Source organism: Periophthalmus magnuspinnatus, chromosome 17 (assembly GCF_009829125.3).
Source record: "Periophthalmus magnuspinnatus isolate fPerMag1 chromosome 17, fPerMag1.2.pri, whole genome shotgun sequence".
NCBI lineage: Eukaryota > Metazoa > Chordata > Actinopteri > Gobiiformes > Gobiidae > Periophthalmus > Periophthalmus magnuspinnatus.
In genome coordinates this window covers 7219982-7243405 of record NC_047142.1, presented here as the reverse complement: position 1 = coordinate 7243405, position 23424 = coordinate 7219982, and the positions used below count along the sequence as shown (strand labels likewise).

At 40.0% G+C, this 23424-nt stretch overlaps 1 protein-coding gene across 2 annotated transcripts in view; it reads right to left on the bottom strand.

The window, feature by feature from the left end:
* Positions 1 to 271: 271 nt before the first annotated feature.
* The window catches only part of epha4b (eph receptor A4b), a 74173-nt gene continuing 51020 nt past the window's right edge, over positions 272 to 23424 (bottom strand). Inside the window, exons 11-20 of one of the 2 annotated variants that reach the window (XM_033982333.2) lie at positions 16527 to 16594; positions 15722 to 15847; positions 15464 to 15649; positions 8954 to 9015; positions 5995 to 6204; positions 4141 to 4290; positions 3870 to 4063; positions 3649 to 3792; positions 3426 to 3566; positions 272 to 3045 (exon numbers count right to left, since the gene is read on the bottom strand). In XM_033982333.2, coding sequence (XP_033838224.1) covers positions 2946 to 3045; positions 3426 to 3566; positions 3649 to 3792; positions 3870 to 4063; positions 4141 to 4290; positions 5995 to 6204; positions 8954 to 9015; positions 15464 to 15649; positions 15722 to 15847; positions 16527 to 16594 — 1381 coding nt within the window. In that variant the 3' untranslated portion in view covers positions 272 to 2945. The remainder of the gene's footprint in view (positions 3046 to 3425; positions 3567 to 3648; positions 3793 to 3869; positions 4064 to 4140; positions 4291 to 5994; positions 6205 to 8953; positions 9016 to 15463; positions 15650 to 15721; positions 15848 to 16526; positions 16595 to 23424) is intronic. The other variant, XM_033982334.2, reaches the window with a different exon arrangement.

The following is a 23424-nucleotide window of genomic DNA, read 5'->3' as shown; positions in this document are numbered from 1 at the left end:
CTGCCATATTTGTACAATCTTATGTTTTCATGTCAATAGCCGCAGCATGATGTCTGTACATGTGTTTCTGTTTCCATAAATGTTGTTTTATCTTATTTCAGGAACTCCTCAACTATTTTCTTTATTTTTTTTTATAAACAATAATTGGAACCCCTTGGCTGCTTGCTCGTTGGAAATAATATGCGCACTCAAATTTAAATTCTGTCAGTTGCTTAAGGTGTGCCACAGGAATAGTGAAAGTGTGAAAGAAAACTCACGGCAGGCTGGAGGTGAGAAATTAGAAATATTAGCATATTTATTACAGCAACATGAAAGACATTAGAGTTTCTACACTCTTTACAGCAGGCAACGCAGAGGGAACTGGCAAGTGGACAAGTATGTATATTGTACGGTCAGAAGAGGTGTTCAAAGAAGGAGAGAAAGAGCTCAGAATCACTCATGAACAATACTGACCTTTGTGCAAAAATGGCAGACAAGAAGTATTGATGATCACAGCTAACTTTGAAACGGTGAAGAGTGGCACAAGCTTTGTAGCGTGTCAATTTAGGTGATTTTCCAAAGCCTGTGAAAGGACATTTTTTTCCATGTCCTTAACTGTGCAACCAATATATCAAGTGTAGCCAATCACAACACCACTTTGTCTTGATTAATATTGAAATAAATAAGAGCATCGCCGTTTTCTGTCAGCTTTTATTGGCCATCGCTTTAATGAATATTTTACAAACCTCTTTCTTCAGTTTGCAGAGTGGTGGAGGTGCTATTTAAAGTCTGGCTGGTTGGCTTGTTACAAAACCAGGGTGTGTGGATGTGAAGTAGCCTAAAGCAACACAGATAAATACTACCTGTACATACACTTCACTCCTAATATTGCCTCCGGAGGGCAACAGAAAAGAACAAGAGCTTAGTAAATAAGGCATCTAAAAGGCAAGCGGCACAAAGGAAGTCCGCTAGAGTGAAGTCATAGTGTTAGTAAGAGTAGAATGGACTTTTATTATTGTAGAAAATGTAGAATGTATGTGTAAGGAAGTGTCTTAATGGATCGTGTAATATGTTTTTCACATTAAACTGACTGTCTTTGTTATGTTTTAGATTTTGGACCATGCACAGTGGGATGTTTAAGCTATAACAGTGTAGAGCAAGATCTAATTTGACACATGGCCTACTGATTATGATTTTTGTGGGGGTAAAATGGAATAATACATGTTTCTAGTTAATAAATAAAACTTTGATAATCTGGCGAGAAGATGGTTTTGTCTGTTCTCAATACACTCAATTAAAACATCAGCCAGTTGATATCACACAACTTTAAATATGGATTCAAATGGAATCAAAGCTCATTCTACTCAATGTAACACTATGGTAGAAACTGCAGTCACTGTCACCTGTCAGTCAACACAGAAGCTTTGCAACCATGCTACATTCCATTGTTCAGTCAAATGAAATCACAACACTACGCTCCAACATGACCCGCCCCGAACGTCAAAATCTCTTTTTCACAATTAAAGTACATCATCGGCATCATCATCATCATTAGAAACATTCTAACATTGGAATCAACACTGTACAGAATTTACACTATAATACATGTTTCATATATACTGTATTTTATGCAACGGTTGGTCCTAAAGAGTACCAGAGAAACTCAAAGTAAGTTCAGTGCTAGTGAGCCAGTGCACACAAAAGATTTTATTGTACCTTTAAATGGGAGAAAACCTAAATAAAGGAAAATGTGTTTGAAAAACCTTTAGCCTTAGTAATTATATAGAATATTATAGGCTCTCAAATGTTTTCAGATTAAACCTTCAAATTGAAATAGCAAGTTTTTTGGTCAATATTACAACTACTCATCTATTTGCGGTGCAGTTGGCCGGCCTTGTGTTCCTTGTGAAAGCTGTGGGAGCTGGTGAATGATGCACAATGTTAGATGAACATTTTGAAGGTTACTGTACATGGCACCACACTGAAAAAACAGCTACACGTTCTTAACAGTGTCAACTCTAACGTGACCATTTTGTATCACCTTTTCACAACACTTAAACTCTCTTGTTACACCTGAAAGATATGAACTCCTGTGCTGGCATATTCCCTGCAACATAATACATCTTTTATACACTGGTTTGGGATGTACCACTATAGCTGTGGAAGAGTAGTACTAACAGTTTTATCCACACCCCTGATCTAGTTTCTATACGGAAGTGTTCTGAAGAGCAGCCACTGGGAATGGGAAGCCCTTATCCTTGTCATATACACTAAACAAATCATTCGTGAGCTATATCCCCCTCTACCTCCTAAGGTCCTGTTTCCCCCTATACCCCACACATTCATCGTTCAGAAACTTGCCTCCTTCCCAAGCTATCTGTTTTTTCAGAGAGCAACATCGGGGGGGGGCCTTTATATATACTGGGTAATAAATCTTATTACGCTTATAAACTTCACCACCATTACAAACGTTAGGTCCATTTCTATGCTTGTGGGACACACAGCCCATATAAACACATATCTACACAGAATACATATGGTCTGGCCTACTCAACTCTGAAAGTGAGAACTCAAAATAACAGCAGGAACCAACTGTACACCTCACAGACGGTGATCAAATGAAGTCTTTTAATGTATTTTGTCATTCTTTTGTCTTTTTCAACTTTGATATGACGTGATTTAGAAGGATGTACAGTAGAAGCCATGTTGCTGAGTGAGTGTCTCTCTGTTGCTTCATTATGTGTCGAGTGCTAAAGCCGGTAGGGTCATTTCAGACCAGAGTCAATGGTGAGACTGCAGGAGGGAAAGTGAAGGAGTCAAGCGTCCATGTTGGCTCCGTAGTAGTGTGTCTCCAAATCAATGGTGGCCCCAGTACAGAGTATCCATCACGGCTCCGTTTCAGCGGGGTACTCTTCACAGGAACCTCCATTTTGGCTCTGTCCCACTGTGTGTTTATATGGAAACTGTTATACTTGAACATGTGTCCCCGACGTTTGCAGGCCCTGCACACTGGACAGGATCTTCTTCTGGTGGCCTGCCAGAGTCACGCCCATCTTGGACAACTCACTGAAAGGAAAAGATAAATAATAATAATGTTAAGAAATATTTTTCATAATAATTTAAAGGTGTATTATGTAACGGTTATGGTGGAGGGGCTGCAACCTGCTGGTCTCCATCAATTTCAGGTATTTGCTTTCCCTGGAATGTTTTAGTTTTCACATCTCCATGGAGACAAGCAGGTCACGCCACCAGGTCAAGTTACAGGCCAGATCTGTGAAGAGGCCTGCCATTTTCAAGGTAATAAAAACACCTGTAATTGAGTAAATGCAGGATAGATGTTTATGTGGAACATTTTAAACAGGAATGCCATCTGCATGGAGACAAGCAAGTAGCAGACCCTCCACCAAAAAGTTACATAGTACATCTTTAATCTTACTCAGATTTACCTGACACTGATGTAGAGGATTGAGTCTAAACTGACATATCCCGCACTAGAGAAGTTCTCCTTGTACTGGCCCATCTTAATGGCCTCCAACCACTCGTCCACTGTGCTCACACTGAACTCTGGGGTGGTCGGGTCCTCCCTGCTAAAGACAACATACCTCAGTCAGGTCATGGCAAAGATTACTGCAGATTTTTTGTAGAACTTAGAATTGGTTGCTAGGTTACTTTTCATGTGTTTGTTGGTCTGCCTGTGTCTCTGGATTTGATGTATTTACGGGAAAGGTCAGAAATGGGCTGTTTGGTGTGACTCCATATGTCTGGATGAATGTTGGAACACTGGTGGCTTGGCAGAGGTCTTCTTGTTTCACACTGTATAATTACATTTTAAATCTTGAGTAGTCTTTCACAGATCTAACAAACTTGTATATAATTTTTGGCATACTGACCACACTGAACTGTTGGCCAGGTCCCGGAGGCTGGCTGGGTTTCTGATGAGTTTGTCCAGGATTGTGACAATCTGTCCAAACTTTGGTCTCTCACTGCGCCCCTTCTCCCAGCAGTCCAGCATGAGCTGATGCAACACCACAGGGCAGTCCATCGGAGCAGGAAGACGGTAACCCTCGTCTATTGCTTTAATCACCTTGGAAGACAAAGTAATGTTAAAATCAATGCATTATCAACAACAGTATATCAGTCAGTGCTTAATGTACGACTCACATCCTGGTTGGACATCTCCCAGTAAGGTCTTTCTCCATATGAAAGCACCTCCCACATCACTATGCCATAACTCCACACATCACTGGCAGAGGTGAACTTCCTGTAGGCTATAGCTTCAGGGGCTGTCCATCTGATAGGGATCTTCCCTCCCTGTAAATGAGAAGAAAATGTTAAAACATGCTAGCCATTCTGTAAAATAGCCAGATTATTATATCTAGGGATGTAACGATATTCAATTCTCAGGGTGCATGGTCATGATATGCATCTCGCAATGTATTTCATACAGTATTTATTGTTGGATATTGTTAATAACATTTCTTTCTTTATGTTTTTTGTACTGAAATGGAGCAAAAATCATGGTCTGCGTGGTTCCCTCTGATTTCGGTATATTGTGACTACTATTGTGAGACCTTTGACAATTACTGTTACATCCCTGACTATATCTGCTTGATTTAATGTTTGTTTGTGGGTTTAGTGATGAGTAATAATAATATGACAAAGATGAAAATATAGTATTGGTGTAGAGAGGCGAGTCCATGTTGAGAGCCAATGTGATTACACCGTATTTGTCTGTTGCACTCATATAAGAGGATTCCCCGTGCCTGCTGCTTTGTCTTGGTCTTGCCTTTCTTCCCTTCTAGCATTACTCTTATTAACTTTTCCTGCTGTTGAACCCTTGCCTTTGTTGCTGATGCGTGGATCAAAAGAACTCTATAAAGCTCGCCGTATGGCTTCAATAGGCAGCACAATACATGCCCCCTTCCTTCTAAACTTGTTTTGTCTGACACTCACGCATGCACCATTCACTCACTGTACCTATAGGGCTTTCTTTTTAACATGCTGCTGCTGCCTCTACCTAAAACTGCCTGAGTCTGCCTGGCCAAAGTCAAATAAAAGACAAAGTTGTCAAGTAGCTCAATGCTGTACTTCCATCACCCCGGTCCAACAGTACCCATTCTTCTCTCTATATGACAACGCTGGCTTGAATCCTCCCCTGGCTTTTCCTATTCATCCTTGGATCTTATTTGATATCCTCTGTCTCTCCCCCATCTCCACCTCACCCCCACAGCGCCCGCAGCTCTCCATCTAGGACTCCTGACATCAGCCCGTGTATGTGTGTATGTGTGCGCGTGTATGTGTGTGTGCGATTGCAATAGAGCAGTCAGCGCTTGATACACTCGTCCCAGGGCAATGCTAATGCCATATTAAAAATAACATCCCCAACACTTCCTATGAATATGAATAATGCCAACTCCTCGTGGGCATTTTAGATGAGTTACTCCGCTGTGGTTTAACTCACTGACGTTTGAGTTTCAGAGCGCGGCTGCTGATATTACCGAAGACTTTTCCATAATACAATAGGCCAGTGGGGGAGGAGGCTGAATTCCAATACTTTCTTGTATTATGATAGCGCTTTATTTTTCAATGTAAGGCACACAGTATTCTCGGCTGTTAAGTGTATTCAGTTGGAAGAATAGGTATTTTTGTCATATATAGTGCTAAAGTAGGAGACTGAAATTGAACTCTACTTTTTAATTTTTGGTCAAAAGTAGTGATGTGGAAACATATTTTTTTTCTGATGTTAGTATAATAATATTTTTTACCACTTTCAAAACAGTACCATGTGCTCTTACGCAAAGACCACTCACAAAGTCACGAAGGTTCAACTTTCAGTATTTTTTCAGTACTGATACCTGCTCAAAAGAATATCTAGTTTCAATTTTAGTTTAGTATCAATTAGCATCTGGATATTGAAAGTACATAGATTAACAACAACATGATCTCATCACTGTCTCCCGAAAGTGAAACAAGAAATATAATGTAAAAATAGAAACGTAGCAAGCTGTTTCTTACCCTGGTGGTGTAGGCTGCCTCTGGGTCGTCCTCCAGAACTCGACTGAGGCCGAAGTCGGACACCTTACACACCAGGTTACTGTTGACCAGGATGTTGCGCGCTGCCAGGTCTCTGTGCACGTAGCTCATGTCTGACAAGTACTTCATCCCAGAGGCAATGCCACGCAGCATGCCCACCAGCTGGATCACTGTGAACTGACCATCATGTTTCTGCACAAAAGAAGAATGACAAGTTAATGCATAACTAGGAGAATGCCTTTTTCATAACATATCAATATTTTTAATTATTGAGTGATAAATAAAACCTTGGACTCCAACAGTACTGATAAAGATGAAATATTCCAGACATTTTTAAGAACTTTTGCATTTTGGCATTTGCAGTATTGTTGGTGCTACCACTGGACTGTGCAGATAAAATGAGATGAAATTCATTTAAAAGAAAATAATGAATTACCATTGCAAGAAAGAACTAATGCTTTAGCAGAAATAATACTTGTAAAATGTATTATTTACATGAAGGTTGAAAATAGTAGTATTTGTAGTAATGTATTGAATTGTACTAACTCTGAATTTATTTTGACATCAGACAACACGTGTTCTCCCAAAATCAAACTCGGGCAAAAAATCTGAAAGAATCCTACACGTGTGAAGTCGGGTGTAGGCTAAACTTTGCTTTCAGCTCCTGCGTGCATTGCCAAGTGCGCTCGTAGACCTCAGATTTGAGTTGGCAGAGGGAGTAGAGTTTGTCTGATCAATGACTGTCCGCCTCATCTTCTCCTGCCAATTATTTCAGCCTTGGGCCAGTGGTCTCCGTTAAAAAGCCATCCATGTTATCAGTCACCCTCTCTGCTTTATACATCATCTTTGTTACACTGGCTTCATTCGTCTACATCTTGGATTTGTGCGCTCTCTCTGCGTGTACGGGCGCCTCTCCTCCTGTCCCAGTCACTCTCACTGGGCAGCTGTGGAGTAAGTTAATTAGCCCGTGGTTTTTGTGAGATGCTGATTGATTGGACTGTCTAACAAACCTACAGACTTCCTCTATCAATCTGCCCACCACGCCGGACTGCCAGGAAGGAGAGAGGAGAGAGAGAGGAGGGGGGAGCACAGACAAAAGCAGGGCACCAAGGTCCTACAAGGTGATGAGTAAGACGCATGACGGAATATGGAAATGGGTTTTTTGCAAGATGAGACAACCACGTTTAGGTTTGCATATTTTATAAAGGTTTTTTTTTTTTTTAGTAGAACATTTCTATTAGAGGAAAGGTTGTTAATGGAATGCCAGAAACATGAACAAATTCAGTACAAGTTGGACTGGCAGGTTATGGAACTCATGGCAAATGATTGGAGAGATTATATTCTTACAGCGAACAGGGATGCCTCTCCACTGATCTAACCTGTAACCTGGCTGCATGAAGATGGAGAAGTTTTATGCCATAATGTGGAACCTTCCAGGCAAATCAATAACATGCCCAAAGAGAGACAAACAAGTAGTGGACCCTCTACCTGAAAAGTTACACAGTGCATCTTTAATGTTGATGTTTTCCTGCAACCAATAAAACGCATTTTAACCAGTTGATATTTTTCATGATGTTCTTCATATTGTTATTCATTGTTGTTTTGTTGTCATTATACATTTTCCACATAATTATATTTTAAGTATATTTATACTTTACTGTACTTTTTGACTTGGTGTTGTAGGGTCAGGGGGCTGCTCACACATTAATGTTTTGTTATTTCTGTGGGACAGCTGCTTAATAAACAGTGAGTCTAATTAAAGACACATGGTGGGCAGCTCCAACTGGCTGTAAACCTATAAAACTGTTTCCGTAATTATATTGTGCCACTGCACTGCCTCTTTACGAGTCATTTTTACTAAGCTAACACACACCCCATGTGTGTCGCTGTGTATCCCAACATTACATTCTTTGGCTGTATTCATCTGTCAGAATTCATTTTATTTTGCCTCAGTGTTGCTGATGGGATTGGTGCCTGCTTAGCGCTCAGACTATCATCACTGGCTTAATAGCATTGCGGTGATTTTACTGGCAGACAAACAACACTGAATATGAATCAGGGAGATGGGAAACAAGAAACAGTGAGGCAAAGTTGTGTTAAATGTAGTTGAAGGTGAAGCGATAATAGACTGTGAAATATTAAAGAAATGATCATTTGTGGAGTCTGTCATGATCGTATCTTACAGGGTCTATTCTCACAGCTCTTTGATGCTCCAGAGCCAGACTTGAAGGACTAATTCCTTCAACACATCAATTCTGTTAATGGCATATTGAGTGACAGCCTCCTCCAACTGCTGTCATTTTGTCGATTTCAATAACACAGAAATACCTTCTTTGATTTGAAAATCTGGTCACAGGCAAAACCTTCACCTGCACTGTATCTCAAATGTCTGTCTTTGGCACTTTGAGGGAAAAGTCTGAATGAAGTTTTGTAGCATGAGTCATTGTTTTGTTGGTTGGTCAGTAAGTTTGAGAATAAAGTAAACCACAAGGGGTCACACTCTTTAATAAGAACAGTTGAGAAATTACCCTTTAAAAAATTGTTGGCCCTAGAGTTGACCTCGGCACATGAGATTAGTTCTACTTAACTAATTATAAAGAAAATATTATAGGGGGAGGCACTGCAAAGGCTCAGAAGTCATGCTTGTAAAATGTAGAATAATTTATGTCGGTTGGAAGGTTGAACATTGTAGTTTGATGCCTGCAGTATGTTTTATTGGATCTTGTGCTGCTCTGAACTTATCTCGATCTTTTTTATGGCACTATTCCTCCTCTTCTATTTCTTAAAAAGATAGCAAATAAAAGCTCCAATTTCCCCTCCTTTTTACAGTTGGAATAGCATTTTACACCTGGCTTTTGTGCGCAGCCCTGCCAAACCTTAACCTTGTCTTCAATGTCATCCCTGTGTTGCTCCTAGCTGCGATGTGAGCACCACCTCTCACCTTGAGGAACGTGTCCAGTGATCCATTCTCCATGAACTCGGTGATGATCATGACGGGTTTACCTGCAAAAAAACACAACAACATATTATTAATGATATTACCAGAGTTACAAGCAACAAACTATAAATCCACAGGGCCAGGGTAGTCTGCACAGCTGCGGTCTGTGTCTCCCTTGGGATAACTAGCATGTCGTCATCAGTCACTTTGACAGGTTCTAATCAGGCGCTGCCATAAACGCCACAAGATAATTAGAATGGACTGAGCCACTCCAAAGTGTGTGTGTGTGTACGGGGAGGCCTCCAGAGATCTCATGAATACTAATCAGCCACTAGGGGGGGTTAGGGAGGGGGTGAAGAGAGGTTGTGGTTTCTTTGCACCTGTGTGTTTGTGTTGACTGACAAGCACCGTGCACTCTCTAGAGCCCTGCGTGGCATCTGCTGGAGCTTACAAATGATTAACAGAATACGTGGTCACAAGTACATGTAGCTACAGAAAGAGAAAGCAGTCGTTGAACCACCCCCCCACCAGGGATAAGACAAAATGGGTAAGAGTAGTAACAAATGATGGTGTGTCCGTGTCAGAGGGGAGCTTGTAAAGGCATAGATAGTGACAACTGTGATGAATAGGTCGCAAGACAGCAGAGACGCTCAACAGAAGAGAGCTTTATCAGAACATTACAAGAACAAACAACACACCGGATACAGTACAAACATAGAAAATAGAAAGGTGTCCTAGGAAGCAAATAGTCCTTTTCATTAAGATGCAATCAGGGATTTTTTCTGTATTGTGTGATTATGTGTTTATTGGTCAAAGGCTAAACTACGAAACACTGTAAGGGGGTTCTGTCAATTTGGCTATCAACAAAGTACAATTTTAGAATGTCAAATATAACTTCCATATTGCTTACAGGTATTTCCTTAATTTTGCTATACGTGTGAGACATTTTCCTTTTGATGTTGACCGATAAATCAAGTGTTTACAAAGGTCTATAAACATAGTGCCGTTGTGATGCAAGAAAATACTTTACTAATACTTTCCCCTTTTCCCTTATCTTGACATTTCAAAATATTTATTTTATTTTTCAGATTTCCATAACAAGAGACCTATATCCAGAAAAAACAAAGACAAACTGGGGGAGCTCAACTGGTCCACATCTTGTCACAGAGAAGACACAACAACCGCACTGAAGCCTGAGAGATTGCAGGTAAAGACGGCAATACATCAGCCTAAATGAATTCACTATCTCCCACAGCACACGTACAACAGTGGGGGTCAGACACACAAACAGGGGCCCGGGCTCCTGGTGCGGTGTCGCCTGTGACAGTAACATTAGTCTCAGGGATAAAAGTGAAAGAGAATTGGATTTTCTTGTGCTGCGGGTGAGGACGGCCGCAGCATTTATCTGCACATGAGGCTCTGTGCTGTGGCTCTGCAGGCCATGTGTGGCACAGAGGCGGCCGAGCTCCAGGCAGCACCAGCGGGCAGAGAGGGACCCTGCACTGCATGTGATGAGAGAGGGCTGTCTTTTTAACAGGAGAAAGGACTGACTAATTGAGTTGTGTTAATAGTCTACTCTATTTTAATACATGATTTCAGATTTTCACTTGTATTTTTTCTTAGTAATAAACACATACATAGGCAATTATTTTACAGTTTGTTCATTAGAAATAACTATATTGATCTAAAATGGTTTATTAGTAAGATTTTAAAAAATCCATTGGCCACCCGTTCGAAAAGCAGAAGTAATTCTCTGGTGCTGCCCCCTCCTCCGTAGCATAGCAGAAGCATTTCACTATAACAAGCAGCAGATTTTTATTTATGGTGTTTATGTTTTGGAAAATGCATATGCAACAGGTTTGTCTTAAAAGTAAGTACAGAGCAGTGGGAGGGGATAGAGGTTATGTGAAAGTGGAAATGGATGTAACACTCAAGCCTCGAATGCAGGACAATACAGGATTACTCAAACATGCATGGATTACATAAAATACAACTCTAAGTAATCTAGTTATGATTGAAAACCAGTCTAACATGGTTAAAAGCTCGTAAAAGGTTTTGTATAATATGTCTCCCTTAAGTTTGTTTGTTGTAAAAAAAGTATGTCAAGACATCCATTCACTCTCCTCATAGAAAGTCGTCTAGTGCAATCCTATAGTGTGTGTTTATCTTGAACATGGATAGGGCAATCTAAACCTCATATTGTACCCTGTAGACAGCTCTGAAATGGAAGCCATCTTTAAGAAACAGCCACTGAAAACCAATTACATGTGTGTGCATGTTGCTGCTATGGCAGTGTGCCTTTTGTGCGTTTGTGTGCAGCCCATGTGTGGATAGGATATAACCTTGAAGCCCAGGTTGTCAGAGGCAATAGTTTAGAGAGACTTTCTATGAAAATCATTTATCACTTTGTCTCTTATTGGAAGGCTATGCAAACCTCCCATGTAGTAACTGACACACCATTCATGCTATCGCTAGCCATCATTTGGACACCTGCCATGCAGAATTATCCCCACAACACTGAAAGATAACAGATGTTGCTAATATAGGCCTCCCTCATGCTGTGTATTAACTTGTTCTTTCCTTTGTTTATCACGCAGACAATAACTTGCACAAATGCACTTGCCGGTTGCTATACTGTTTGCACAGCACGCTCCATGGCGCGGTGTATATATTTCAAATGCAGACAACATCTCAGCAACAGAGAAGCCACTTTAAATTCCCAGCACAAAACAAGAGCTCCTCAAATTCTTCCTGAAAGCAACTAATTTACTAATCACATTCATATTCATTCAGATGTATTACTTTCAGCGACTTTGGAAATAACACTAACACTGGCTCCCTGGGAATGGATGCGTGTGCAGATTGGCTATTGATGTGGTGCCAGGTGGAGTGTGTTATAGGATAGATCAGAGAAGAGACTGAAGAAAACGACGCAAACAGCTCTTCATTAGGTCGAAGTGAAAGTATTGTCAGTCATTCTCGATTTGAAAATGAGTGAAGTCTGCAGTCTAAACCTGGTAAATGACATTATGGGAGCTTGTTATGAGCGCCTGTTTGTTTGTGGGCGTGTCGCTGTGAAGCGGTAGGAACTGTACACAACTGGACAATTACATTATGAGCGGCTATCTGTGGGGCAGCATTACCGCATTATTGAATGAAGCGGCCCAAGGTACAAATGAGAAAATGAAATAACTGCTGTATTGATTAATGCTAAGAGTCCGGACTAAATGATACAATGCTTTTAACACAAGGCAGATCTTTGGTTCGAGGAAGTGGCATGCGTTGGGAACACACAGACAGAAACTCAATAACCTTATCTTCCCTACACCCCCCCCTCCCCCCTCTCTCTCTCCCTCTCTCCCTCTCTCCTCATCTCCTCTCTTCATCTCCTCACGTTTGTCTTCTCGCTCTGGATCCTTGGGTCTATCCTCACCATGAATCTCCACAGCCTCATTTGTTCCTGAATCCTTTCCTCATTTCCTCCCCTCTTGTATCCTATCTCATCTGTCCTCACTCCTTTACCCCCTGCCCCACAACCTTTACTGACTTATTGTTTTGGCCATAAAATCTGCCCTTTATATATATATATATATATATATATATATATATATATATATATATATATATATATATATATGTTGAGAAAATCTAATATACTACACGATTTGACAGTGTTTCCAATATAATCAATCGCTATATTTTGTAAATTTTTTTGGAATGATCTGATTTTGCAGTACAATTCTGCGTTCATATTCACTTTTTGTACTTTTCCCAAGCCAGTATATATTTAAAAAGTTTGCGATTGTAGGAACACTCTGTTGAAGTAGATTTTATTGTATTTACTTAAACTGCAAATGAAACCCAGAGAGAACAAAGGAATATGCAATATGTACATTTTTTTGGAACTGCTCTCTCTCTCCTCTCCTTAGGTTTTCTTATCCCTCACCTTCTTCTGTCCTCCATTGTCCCAGCTGCACAACCTCTACATCTGCATACATGTTCAGAATCAACCCTTTTACATCACTCTCACTATTGTTCTTGGGACAAAGACATGCAGTTAGAACTAATGACTAGTTTCTTCAGCGCAGAGAACTGAATGGGAAAAGCGTGTTAGCATTTTTCCACTGATTTAACAACACCTTGGAATGGTGTTTGTAAGTGTGTGTCTGTGGGTAATTGAGGGTTTTTTTAAAGGAGCTGATAGTTGCAGTGATTGTGCACCGCATAAAAGGACCTATGTCAAGAATGCGGAATGGGGTAGATGAAGCCGAGATTGGAGGGGGTGGGGGTGTCAGCGCGACAGAATCTCAAAAAGATCTATTTTTTCTGCTTTTCTGCATGTGGGGTTGTAATTAGCATGACAATAGCGACAATCAGGTGACAGACAGCAGAGAAATTTATTGGAATGGCACGCGGCGGGGGCCTCTTAAAGTGCAGCGCGCACAATGCACCCTCACACAAATGTCGGCATAAATAATCCTACACGAGCACTCGCCCTCCTCGCAGCACTGTCACCCTCACTTTTCCACACATTTTCTGAACAATTATAGTGTACAAAATGCTCTAGATATAAGTGCCATTGTCAACACTTGTGTCTTTAAACATCACACAATTAACAGTGTAACATGCATCAAATTCACTAATTACATTTTCTTCATATTAAACAATAAAGCAAAGATTAATGTAGCAACATAAATTCAGTTGTAATGTAACTAGATTTGGTCAGATTTTGCCAACAAGCGTTATTGTTTTTCAAATGATCAGTGTTGGATTCCATTGTATTTTCTTTGTAGCCTCCCCGTGATCAACTTTTAGTTTCTCCACTTCCAGTTGAGGGATTACTTTATTAAGTGTTTTGATTTGGTTTGCAAATATTAAATTACAACTATTAAGACTGAAGTTTTATTATAACCAGTTTTAAAATACCCCTCACCCGACTATACAAATGAAACTGACCCGGACAATTTGTTAGCACCACAGTCGTTCCAGCTCTTGCGTGTATTTTCTTCAATTCCGTGCTTAATATTTCTTGCTTACTTGAAAAATAGTTGTGACATAACATTTCATATTGCAGACAGTTAATAGCTTTGGATATCTAATCAAGACCTGCCACTGACAATTTGCATCTTATAGCACCAATTGCCAAACAACACAAACAACTTTCTATATCCCCCACTTTAATACCATGACGCCCATGTAGCCCACCCCGTTCCACCTGAGCCCGGAGCAGTCAGGGTCAGCCCGCTTGATTAGACCTCGGCCCGGCGTGAAGGGACCAGCTGGTGCAGCAGGAAAAAAAAGTCCTGAAGGAATTATTGACCCATCTCAACTCTCACCCCAAATCTAGCCAGAGCTGTGACCTGTGAAATTACTGCTCTGCTAGTGAGATTTGTTTCTGAGGGGCTCTATCAGCTCCTCAATGCGCCGTAAAGACAAGTGAGAAGAGGCACAAAGGAACCTCAAGAAAAATACATAAAAATGCTAGATGCAACTCCAGACCAAAAGGAAACATGCTTTATATTCATACAAAACAGAAAACAGAACGCTTTGTATGGCAGTTACACCGTGTTTTGCTGATTTGACAATTGTCCCCAGTCGTGAAATGTTGAAGGATTCTGGCAGTTACAGCTGAATTATTTTGGTTATTCTCATCAGAATTGTCAGGGTCCTGTAATTGTGTGTCTGGCTGTCAGGAAAAACACATTACATTTGGCTGCGGCAGTTTTCTCGACAAACTGCTGGAAATCAAAGGTCACAGTTTACATCAAACATTATTTACACAAGCAGAGAGAGGGGGACAGGGGAATGAATGTGGTACGCAGTTTGGCCTCTGAATATTCATGAGGCTAAAACACATCCAATTAACTCTATGAATTATTAATATTCATTAGTGGAGGCTATGCATATGCATTTGCTCTTTTGTTACAGCCTCATGTGCCATTGTGTGGGCGGACAGGAAATCTTTTTGAGGAAAAGAAGAGCACTTTTTTATGCTGATTTGTGGCATCCACTTTTAGGAACATGACAGTAGTTCCAAAGAGCTTCTCTTCTGTAGTTTTGTAAGTGGTCTGAAGTGGATGCTAACACTTTAATACCATCTTACAGGGACTATGTTTTTCCACACATGTGACCGCACTTTACAGGCTACACTCTACTGCCTTAGTGGGGGTGTTTTATAGTTGATATTTTTATAATATAATGTTTACTACTGTGTCGACTAGTGGACAAAAATCTGGAGATAATCCAACACCAATAAAAGGGAGAGAGAGAGAGGTATGAGATATGAGGAGAGCTGAAGTCACGGGGTGGGGAGGTACTGATGAGAGACCCAGAGCAGCTGATAACGGATCGCCTATCTGCTCCATCCAGACCTCACCAACAAGCGGCCCACCATAACAGATACTGACATAATCATGTGAGGTAAGCAAGTGGTCATTTCTACGAGCAAGTAAGCAATATACTCATGGTTTACATTATTTGCACTATCGAGGTGGTGCCTTTATGAAAACTCACATTTGGTGACGACTCCCTCCAGCCTGATGATATTTGGGTGGTCGAACTGCCCCATGATTGACGCTTCTGACAGAAAGTCCCGCCTCTGTTTGTCCGAGTATCCCGCTTTGAGGCTCTTGATGGCTACGTATATCTCCCTTTTCCCTTGCACCCGCAGGCGACCGCTGCACACTTCTCCAAACTCTCCTGTTACACATTAAGAAAAATATTTTTTACAAGATGGAATATAGCTGCAGTAGCTTTTAACACCTTTCTCACCTGCTCCTATCACTCTTTCTATTCGGATATTAGAAGCATCAATCTCTTTGGCAAAGTCCCGTATTGCCTGGTTGGGGTCTTCATAGGTGTGAGGATGGATGTAGGTTCTACTGCCAGGAAGTTTGACTGTAGAAAGATACAATAATAAGAAGAAATTGAAAGATGTATTCAAATATAATTCATGCCACTGCAGAACACGGCGCATCCAGCTGGTATATTTGTATAGTGTGGATGTGGGCGATGTGTTTTGAGTGACATTCTAAAACGGTTACATAATTCAACACATTAACTTCTTTGTGTGCATAAAAATGATTCAACGTTTTAACAGGAACACATCAGGTGCAACACTCTGCCAGCCAATGTGGATTTTCAAAACTGTGAAGAACAACTCCACTAAAAGTCAGCTACATGATGTTTCACGCTTGTTATACATATAGTGCTTGGTGTACCAACAGAGTATGGTATAAATAAACAAACATTGCAGTGAATTTAAATGAGGTGTTCACCTGTGTTAGTATATTGTCCTTCCAACTCTGTTTTTGCAGAGGAGGAAGACATGCTTAAAATATATTTAAATACATGCATATTCACCGTGAAGATGCAAAAAAAGGCTAAACAAGAGTGAATAAACTTTAAAATATTTAGAAATATTACTAAACACCATCTGAAAATTCAGTTTCTGGAATGTGCTTTGGTGCATTGCATAAAATATTTAAAATTACCTGTGTTTATAGTGTGAGTCAGGGTGTAGTTAGTTTGTAATTATTATTCTCTTACTAATTTTTTTCTTTTTTTTTTCTTTTACCTCTCCCATGCTGAAACTGCATCTTCTCTTCATCTGGATCCTGTTTGGCCTTGATGTAGCCGCAATGCCTGAGGGAAAAAGAAAAAAAAAAGTGAGTGAATTACTGTCGTCAATTTACAGTATTCCTCTAAATTCATTCGCTGGAGTCGGCAAAATATCTTTTCATCTCGATTCTTCCCCATTGTCTCTTACTAAGACAAGCCTGGAGCAAATCAACCAACTCTTCTCCTATTCTTCAACCTGTCATTTCCACACTTCACTCTGAGCTGTTTTGCGCCGCGGGTGGAGTGAGATTTCATGTGTCCACAGATACTGCTCAAACACATTCGATAAAGCACATCTGTGGACCCCTCTGGCCCTTTTAACCACTGCCTCCAGCGCCATGGCCTGGACACTCATCTGCATATAAACGCTTTAGGTCACTGATCAAAACCAAAATATTGATCATATTGATTGTCTTGATACGCTGTCCCCTGGCTGTAAGGAAGTTTTTATTTTTACTGCCCTAGTGGGATAAAGAAAATGTTGAATGCCATATGTTCAAGTCAGCCCATTTTCTCTCCTTTGTTGTGAAAAAGAGGATAATAGCACCAATCAACCATAACCCTGTCCAAGAGATTTATAACAGCTTTGATGCAGCTCATTCGGTGTTTGAGAGTAAAACCATAACAACTATATGATGAGGTTTTTATTGCAAGCGAAAACTAAACCTTTTACACTGCAGTGCAAATCAAGTATTTGTAAATCAAGGTTTTTATGTTAGATGATCATAGCATTTATAAAGTTGCAGTGAAATATACAACCATGAAAAGACTACGAACGGCTTGAAATTAGTTTTTAGAAATTAAACTGTATTGCGTGAATGCAGAGCGTTATATTGTATTGCCTGTATAAAGTATGTAAGTACATTCAGTATGAACTCAAACTCCACACATACTAATTGAGATTGTAGGTGGTCTGCCATAAAAGGCCACCTCCAATTTGTTTTTAGTGTATACTATATCTTCATCATTAATATTCTTCACTCCACTGGCAAATATAAAGGTGAACCTAATTTAATTAACGTTTTATTTGCAGCTTTATATGCACCTATGAGGTTGTAACTTGTATCAGATATTGGCTGTTGGCCAAAGTAACTGGCAGCAATATTAAATAACAAGTCTCTGTTTGGCTTTATTATCAAACTAGAGGCACAGTGGGAGAACAAAACATTGTCCCTATTTCACAATGATAAAATAAAGTGGTAGCCCTGTGCTTAAACTGTGCTATCAATAAAGCTACATGCTCAGTGTCATCTTTCAGTGATAATGAAGGTGACAAACATTTATCTTGTGCTCTTTCACTGACCCATACTGTTGTGTTACTAAAAAACACAATTAAATTTTGTTTTCCAGATCTACAGAAACATACATACATGTTCTTGGTCATTGTAAGATGTTATGAAAGAGATAATTACTTAATTTTGACTTTTTATTTAATCCTTTCACTTTCCCACTAGCATCTACGTCTATATCCACTTATGTTGCAAGCCAAAGGGATTGACTATTAAAAAAGACTCACATTTTGCATAATAACTGGGTGAATGACTGGTGTAATGGGTTTGACTAAGAATGAGAGTCCGTTGGTGGTTAATCCCTTGTTGCCTTTACACAGTTGACTGCACGACCAGACCACAACCAGACGTCAGTACGGCCTTTTGGGAATACATGGCCAGACACCCACACTGGAGCATAAAGAGGAGAGGAAAGAGAGTGACCTGAAGGGGGGGATATATGGACCCCACCTGCTTCTCAGCTGGGATACCACGGATGATCATTAGACCCCTGACACACGTGGGACATGTGTTACTGACATATGGGGAATATGGACTTGGTGACACCTCTGCACCAAGCATGAACGCCAAAATCTGTTATAGTGCTACGGCTGCATGTGTTAGGGTGTCGTCATGGGTGCTGGCTTCACGGGTGGGTGTCTGAAAGGGAATGAACACATTTCCATAGTAATTACATAGCGACTCATTTCTCCTCTCCAGTTAGAGGTGTCATGAATCATTAGCGCCGCAGTCTTAAACATGGCGCGGACCCCTGACATGGCGCTGGCTTTTGTTTTTCCCCTCCACAGCTGTGCCTCTGTCTGTCTCGCATGGATATATCTTGGGTCTAATATCTTTGAAACGGCCTGACCTGTAATTTACAATCACTTAGGAGGGCACCCTGTGGCGGCCATGTTTGGATTCTACAAGTAGATCACGTACAGCATATGTCCTCCATATTGTAAAAAATGATGTTGGTTGGAAAAATATTGTCGATACAAAGTGTAATGGTTTTATTTCCTCGATACAATGATAAACATGATTTTTTTCACAAATTTTTCCTTTTCTCTAAGCCTTAACCAAACAAAATACGAAAAATTATTAGTGCTAAATGTATTGTTTTGAGCTGATTTTGTACATAGTTGTAAGAAAGAACTTTGTGTAAATATTTTTTCTCCATTCACAGGAGTTAATTAAAAGTACCATTGATTTAATTAATTGATTTACATTGCCCCCATTAAACTTTTGTAACCATTTTCTGTTACTCTTTAGTGCTTAAATGCGTATTTGTACACAATAATTTGCCCCCCACGTCACTGTAAAATACCTGCACGTATGTTAGTGATACTTTGTACTGCTTTGCTACACTGTGAAGTTGGACTATATCTTGCTGTTGAAAAACCACTGTTGCGTTCAGCCACCATCACATTGCTCTTTCCTTCACTTTTTTCCCACATTGGCAAAAATGTACATGCAAATCCGACCCAGCTATATCAGTCTCACTTTCCCCTTTTTATTCCGTTCCGCTTGAGTGCGGACAACAGGCGATCCCCGTCCTCCAAAGCCACACACTGCACATTTGCATATCAATTTACTTTTTAATATAAGACTCTGTCACTCGAGACCCATTTGTCATTCCACCTTCATAGGGCTCTATCCATATATTACCCCAGCCCCTCCCCCCTCGCACTTCCCGGTCTTTTCCCATTCTGTTTCCCGTTGGCCTTTATCTCTCGTGGGATGTTATAGTCAGCGTTAATCCTTGCTTTAACTTCAATCATTTTGTCCAATAGCTCACATATACCATTATTCTTCTGCTCTTTCTGTTCCCTCAATGCCATGGCTCTTCTGTTGTATCCTCTGAAAGAAAACGCTGTATACTGGGTAGGTTAGGTCTGTTTGTATATGACAACAAAAGAGCATTGTTAAGATAATCATTGAATAATATATCATATCTCAAATCCAATTTTTACTTGGCAAAGATTGTTATATAGCGTGGAAAGTCCTATTAGACAGTGGAAGTTGTGACAGAGCCCTAAGGTACAAATAACATTGGCGAGAGCAGGGGAACTTTGGCGGACACAACAAAAGATTTACATAGTAATAAAAAGACAGACTGGGGGCTTTGGAAGTAAACTTGAAAAAACTGCAACTGCATTTTTGTAAATAGTATAGATAAAAACAACAACTAAAAGAAAGGGTTTACATGCGTACATTGGAAATAAGGAATCATCACGTGTTACAGTAGGTTTACTATGGAACAAATACCCATTAAGTAAGTTATTGATATTAAAATTTGAGTGGGCCACCCAGTAGAAGGATAACCAACAATAACAATATCCAACACAAAGCCAAAATATTATCAAAGTAGCATTACAATCATGAAATCCTTTTAGCAAGCTGCAGCTACAGTGATCCCAAAACAAAGTATGCTTTTGAGAACAGTAGAAAAGTGACCAGTCCAGGACAGTAAGATCACTCACGCAGACCGAATGTGCTGTCTCCTGTTCTCACCTCCTCTCCTCCTCCTCCTTCTTTTTTTGTCCTGCACTTTCCTCGGGCTAATGAAAATGAAAAAATCACTACATCATTAGTCACCCTTGCTCCACAACACAATAAAATGACACCTCGCGCCCCGCTGTGCCCATCTCTTCTGCTCATTACTCATATTAATGGCTATTTCATTTAATATTAAGCCTTTTAATAAAATATAATTACTGCAACAGAAATCAATGGATTGAAATCATTCGGTGTTATTAAACCGTGTACAGGCAGTAAACTAAAAATTGACGGGACGCTAATAAACTCTCTGGTTTTTCTAAATGCTGATTAGTGCTAATTAATTAAGAATGGGGCGTGGTGTGAGCGGTGCGGCTGATGTAAGTGAACTTGACGCCATCTTGAATTTGGGTCTGTACTTGGCTATACTATGTGACCAAGTGTGAAAAGATTTACCAAGGCCCGGGCTAATTATTAGAGAGGAGAAATGATTAGCTGTAGAGTTATGTCTAATAAATCTGTCTGTTTCATTAGCTTGCTGTTTGGAAGCATTTAATTTAGTGTGTCTCATTACAGGCGCTGCTAATAAAGGCAGAAAGGAACATGGAAAGCAAAAAAGCCATAAAAGATGGAATAGGATAGGCCCGCATGTAATTGGTGTAATGTAGAAGGATTTTTAACGATCTGGCGAAAAGGTCACGCGACTTGAGGACGCAAGGAGACGAGGAAAGGAAGCAAGGGAGTGTGTCTGGTGTAATTAACTCAAGTGTAGCCATATATTTGCTAATAGCTAGGTGTGAAACCAATCAGGGTAATGACTGGACTCGATTAAGCTGCGGTGCTAACATGTGTGGTAAAACGCACCATAAAGTTTCCAAAGCCAAAAAAGTGTCCATGCAATGTTTACAGGATATTTGACGCGTCCCACGGAAACATCTGTTCATTTGCATAAAGCCCCGCGAGTTATTCTTCCACCTGAAATGACGCGCCGCCATTATTTCATTGTTTTATATAAACTACTTTTCCAGGCGTTTTGCAGACAAAGCTCAATTCGGATACACCCCACAGCTTAGCAACCTTAATTGAAAGTAGTGGCCCATAAGCAACACATACAAAAGTGTCTAATAGCATTACACACGTTATTGTCATGTGCGCGTGGCGGCTTTGTCTCGCACTGTTTTGGCTGCAAAAGCATTATTACTGTTATTATCAAGCAAACTACCCAAAACCACCCACAGGGGTATATTGGATGAGTCCTATCTCGTGCAAATTCTGCGCAGCTTCCATTTGGCAAGTAATTTGGCAAGACGCTAGCTATTGTTTGTGTTTTCGGCTTCTTATTTTTGCATAATTCAAAATAGATTCCATCATTTTCTTCAATTTTCACCACAAATCTGACTGGATTCGGGGTAATTTCAATTCAGATTGGCACCATCACTTTTTGGTTATACATATCATTTCTATTTCACTGCCTGAATGCTGTGTAAAAGTTTAAGCACATATTAAAGTAATTATTGTCTGCTTGTGTTTTTTTTTTTGTTTCAGGCATTCAATAAGCCTAATTTTACAACATTAGTTTCACCATTTGTGCATCAAGTCTCAGTCAGAATGGCAAAGCAGCTGGTTTTGAGGTTTATATTTTAGTCCCAGATGTTTTTTGCTTTTAATATATGTTTTAGCACATTAAAAAACATTCAAACATCAATGTATATTTCCATCTCCTAGCAGCAACAACAGTGCGCACAAATTGCTCACAACACACAGGGCCCTTTATTTTGTTCTACCATTCCCAGTCCCTTTTCCAAACACAAAGAAGCAGTTGTTTAGTGGCAGTTCTTTGATTTCATTCCAGTCTCTCATTACCTTTTTAACTCGCCTGTTCTTTTCACAACACCTTTCATCAACTCTTCCCATTACAATGCTCCTCTCTCTTTGCAGTCATTAAGTTTTTAGAATAACCCCAGGCTGCAACAGATGCTACCTCTACTAGCATGCATGTTATCAGGGCGTGTTAAGGTAAAGCAGTTAGCTCCTTCTATTAGCTCTACAGTCTTCCCAGTTCAAAGACATCTCATTTTCCTCGATGTCTTACTTGCGTTGTTATACTCGACTTAAAGAGCTCTCCTTATTGCTGTTCAGATGTAAGCTTTGCAATGAAGTCCTTTTCCTTTATGTCTTAATTAAAAACTTAATATAAGCCGTGATTCCTTTTTGCTTAAATTTCCAGACATTTTTGTTAACAGATTGTGACCCTTGACCCACTGTTGGAAGTCTCAGAGTCAGACAGCAGATGTAGTCTGACAAAGGCGAGATTAAAAGATGCAACAGATGAGAGGGAACATGAACAGAGCAACTTCACGCCGACTTCACACCCAAAAGTGCTACCACTTTTTTACACTTCTGTTTGCAGAAAAAATGTAAGTAGCCTACGCATAAAAGTAATAACTTAGTTTTACAAACATTGCTCAGTGCACAGAATTAAGTCTTTTATAAAAAATTACAATGAATCACGCCCACACTCATTCAGACACATTTGATGAGTCAAGAGCACTAACCACTAAAAACCCAACCCAAACAGAACAAAATCTTTGTATTTGTTATGTTGTCACGCATCGATACAACTTTCAAACTGGATTTCAATGCTGGGATCAGGCTAGATACTTGATATTATGATCAAAGAAATGCTTTTGACAGTAGAGTGTAATTTTAACGCAACATAGTAGTGATTTCATTTCAGTTTTATCCTTTCATGGGGTCTTGTTTGGCTACAGATCTGATTCTGTAACTATTTAAGAAAAGCCCAGTGCTGTTCAGTTCATGTGATTCATTTTCAGAACCTGAATAACTTTAGTAATAATTTCAGTATCAATATTAGTTCAGACATCTAGTTTATCCGTGCACTGAAGTTTTTGGCAACCCCACTTACTTGCAGTTCTCAAAAAAATCCTCAAAACTATCAAGTTAAGTGCAATATACAGTATCACCCAGAGAGCAAAATCCAAGAAAGACACAGCAGTCTGGCATCCACCCAGAGCCTCCAGCTATTACAAAGACTGTATCGTTAGACTGCAGACAAAAGCAGTGAAT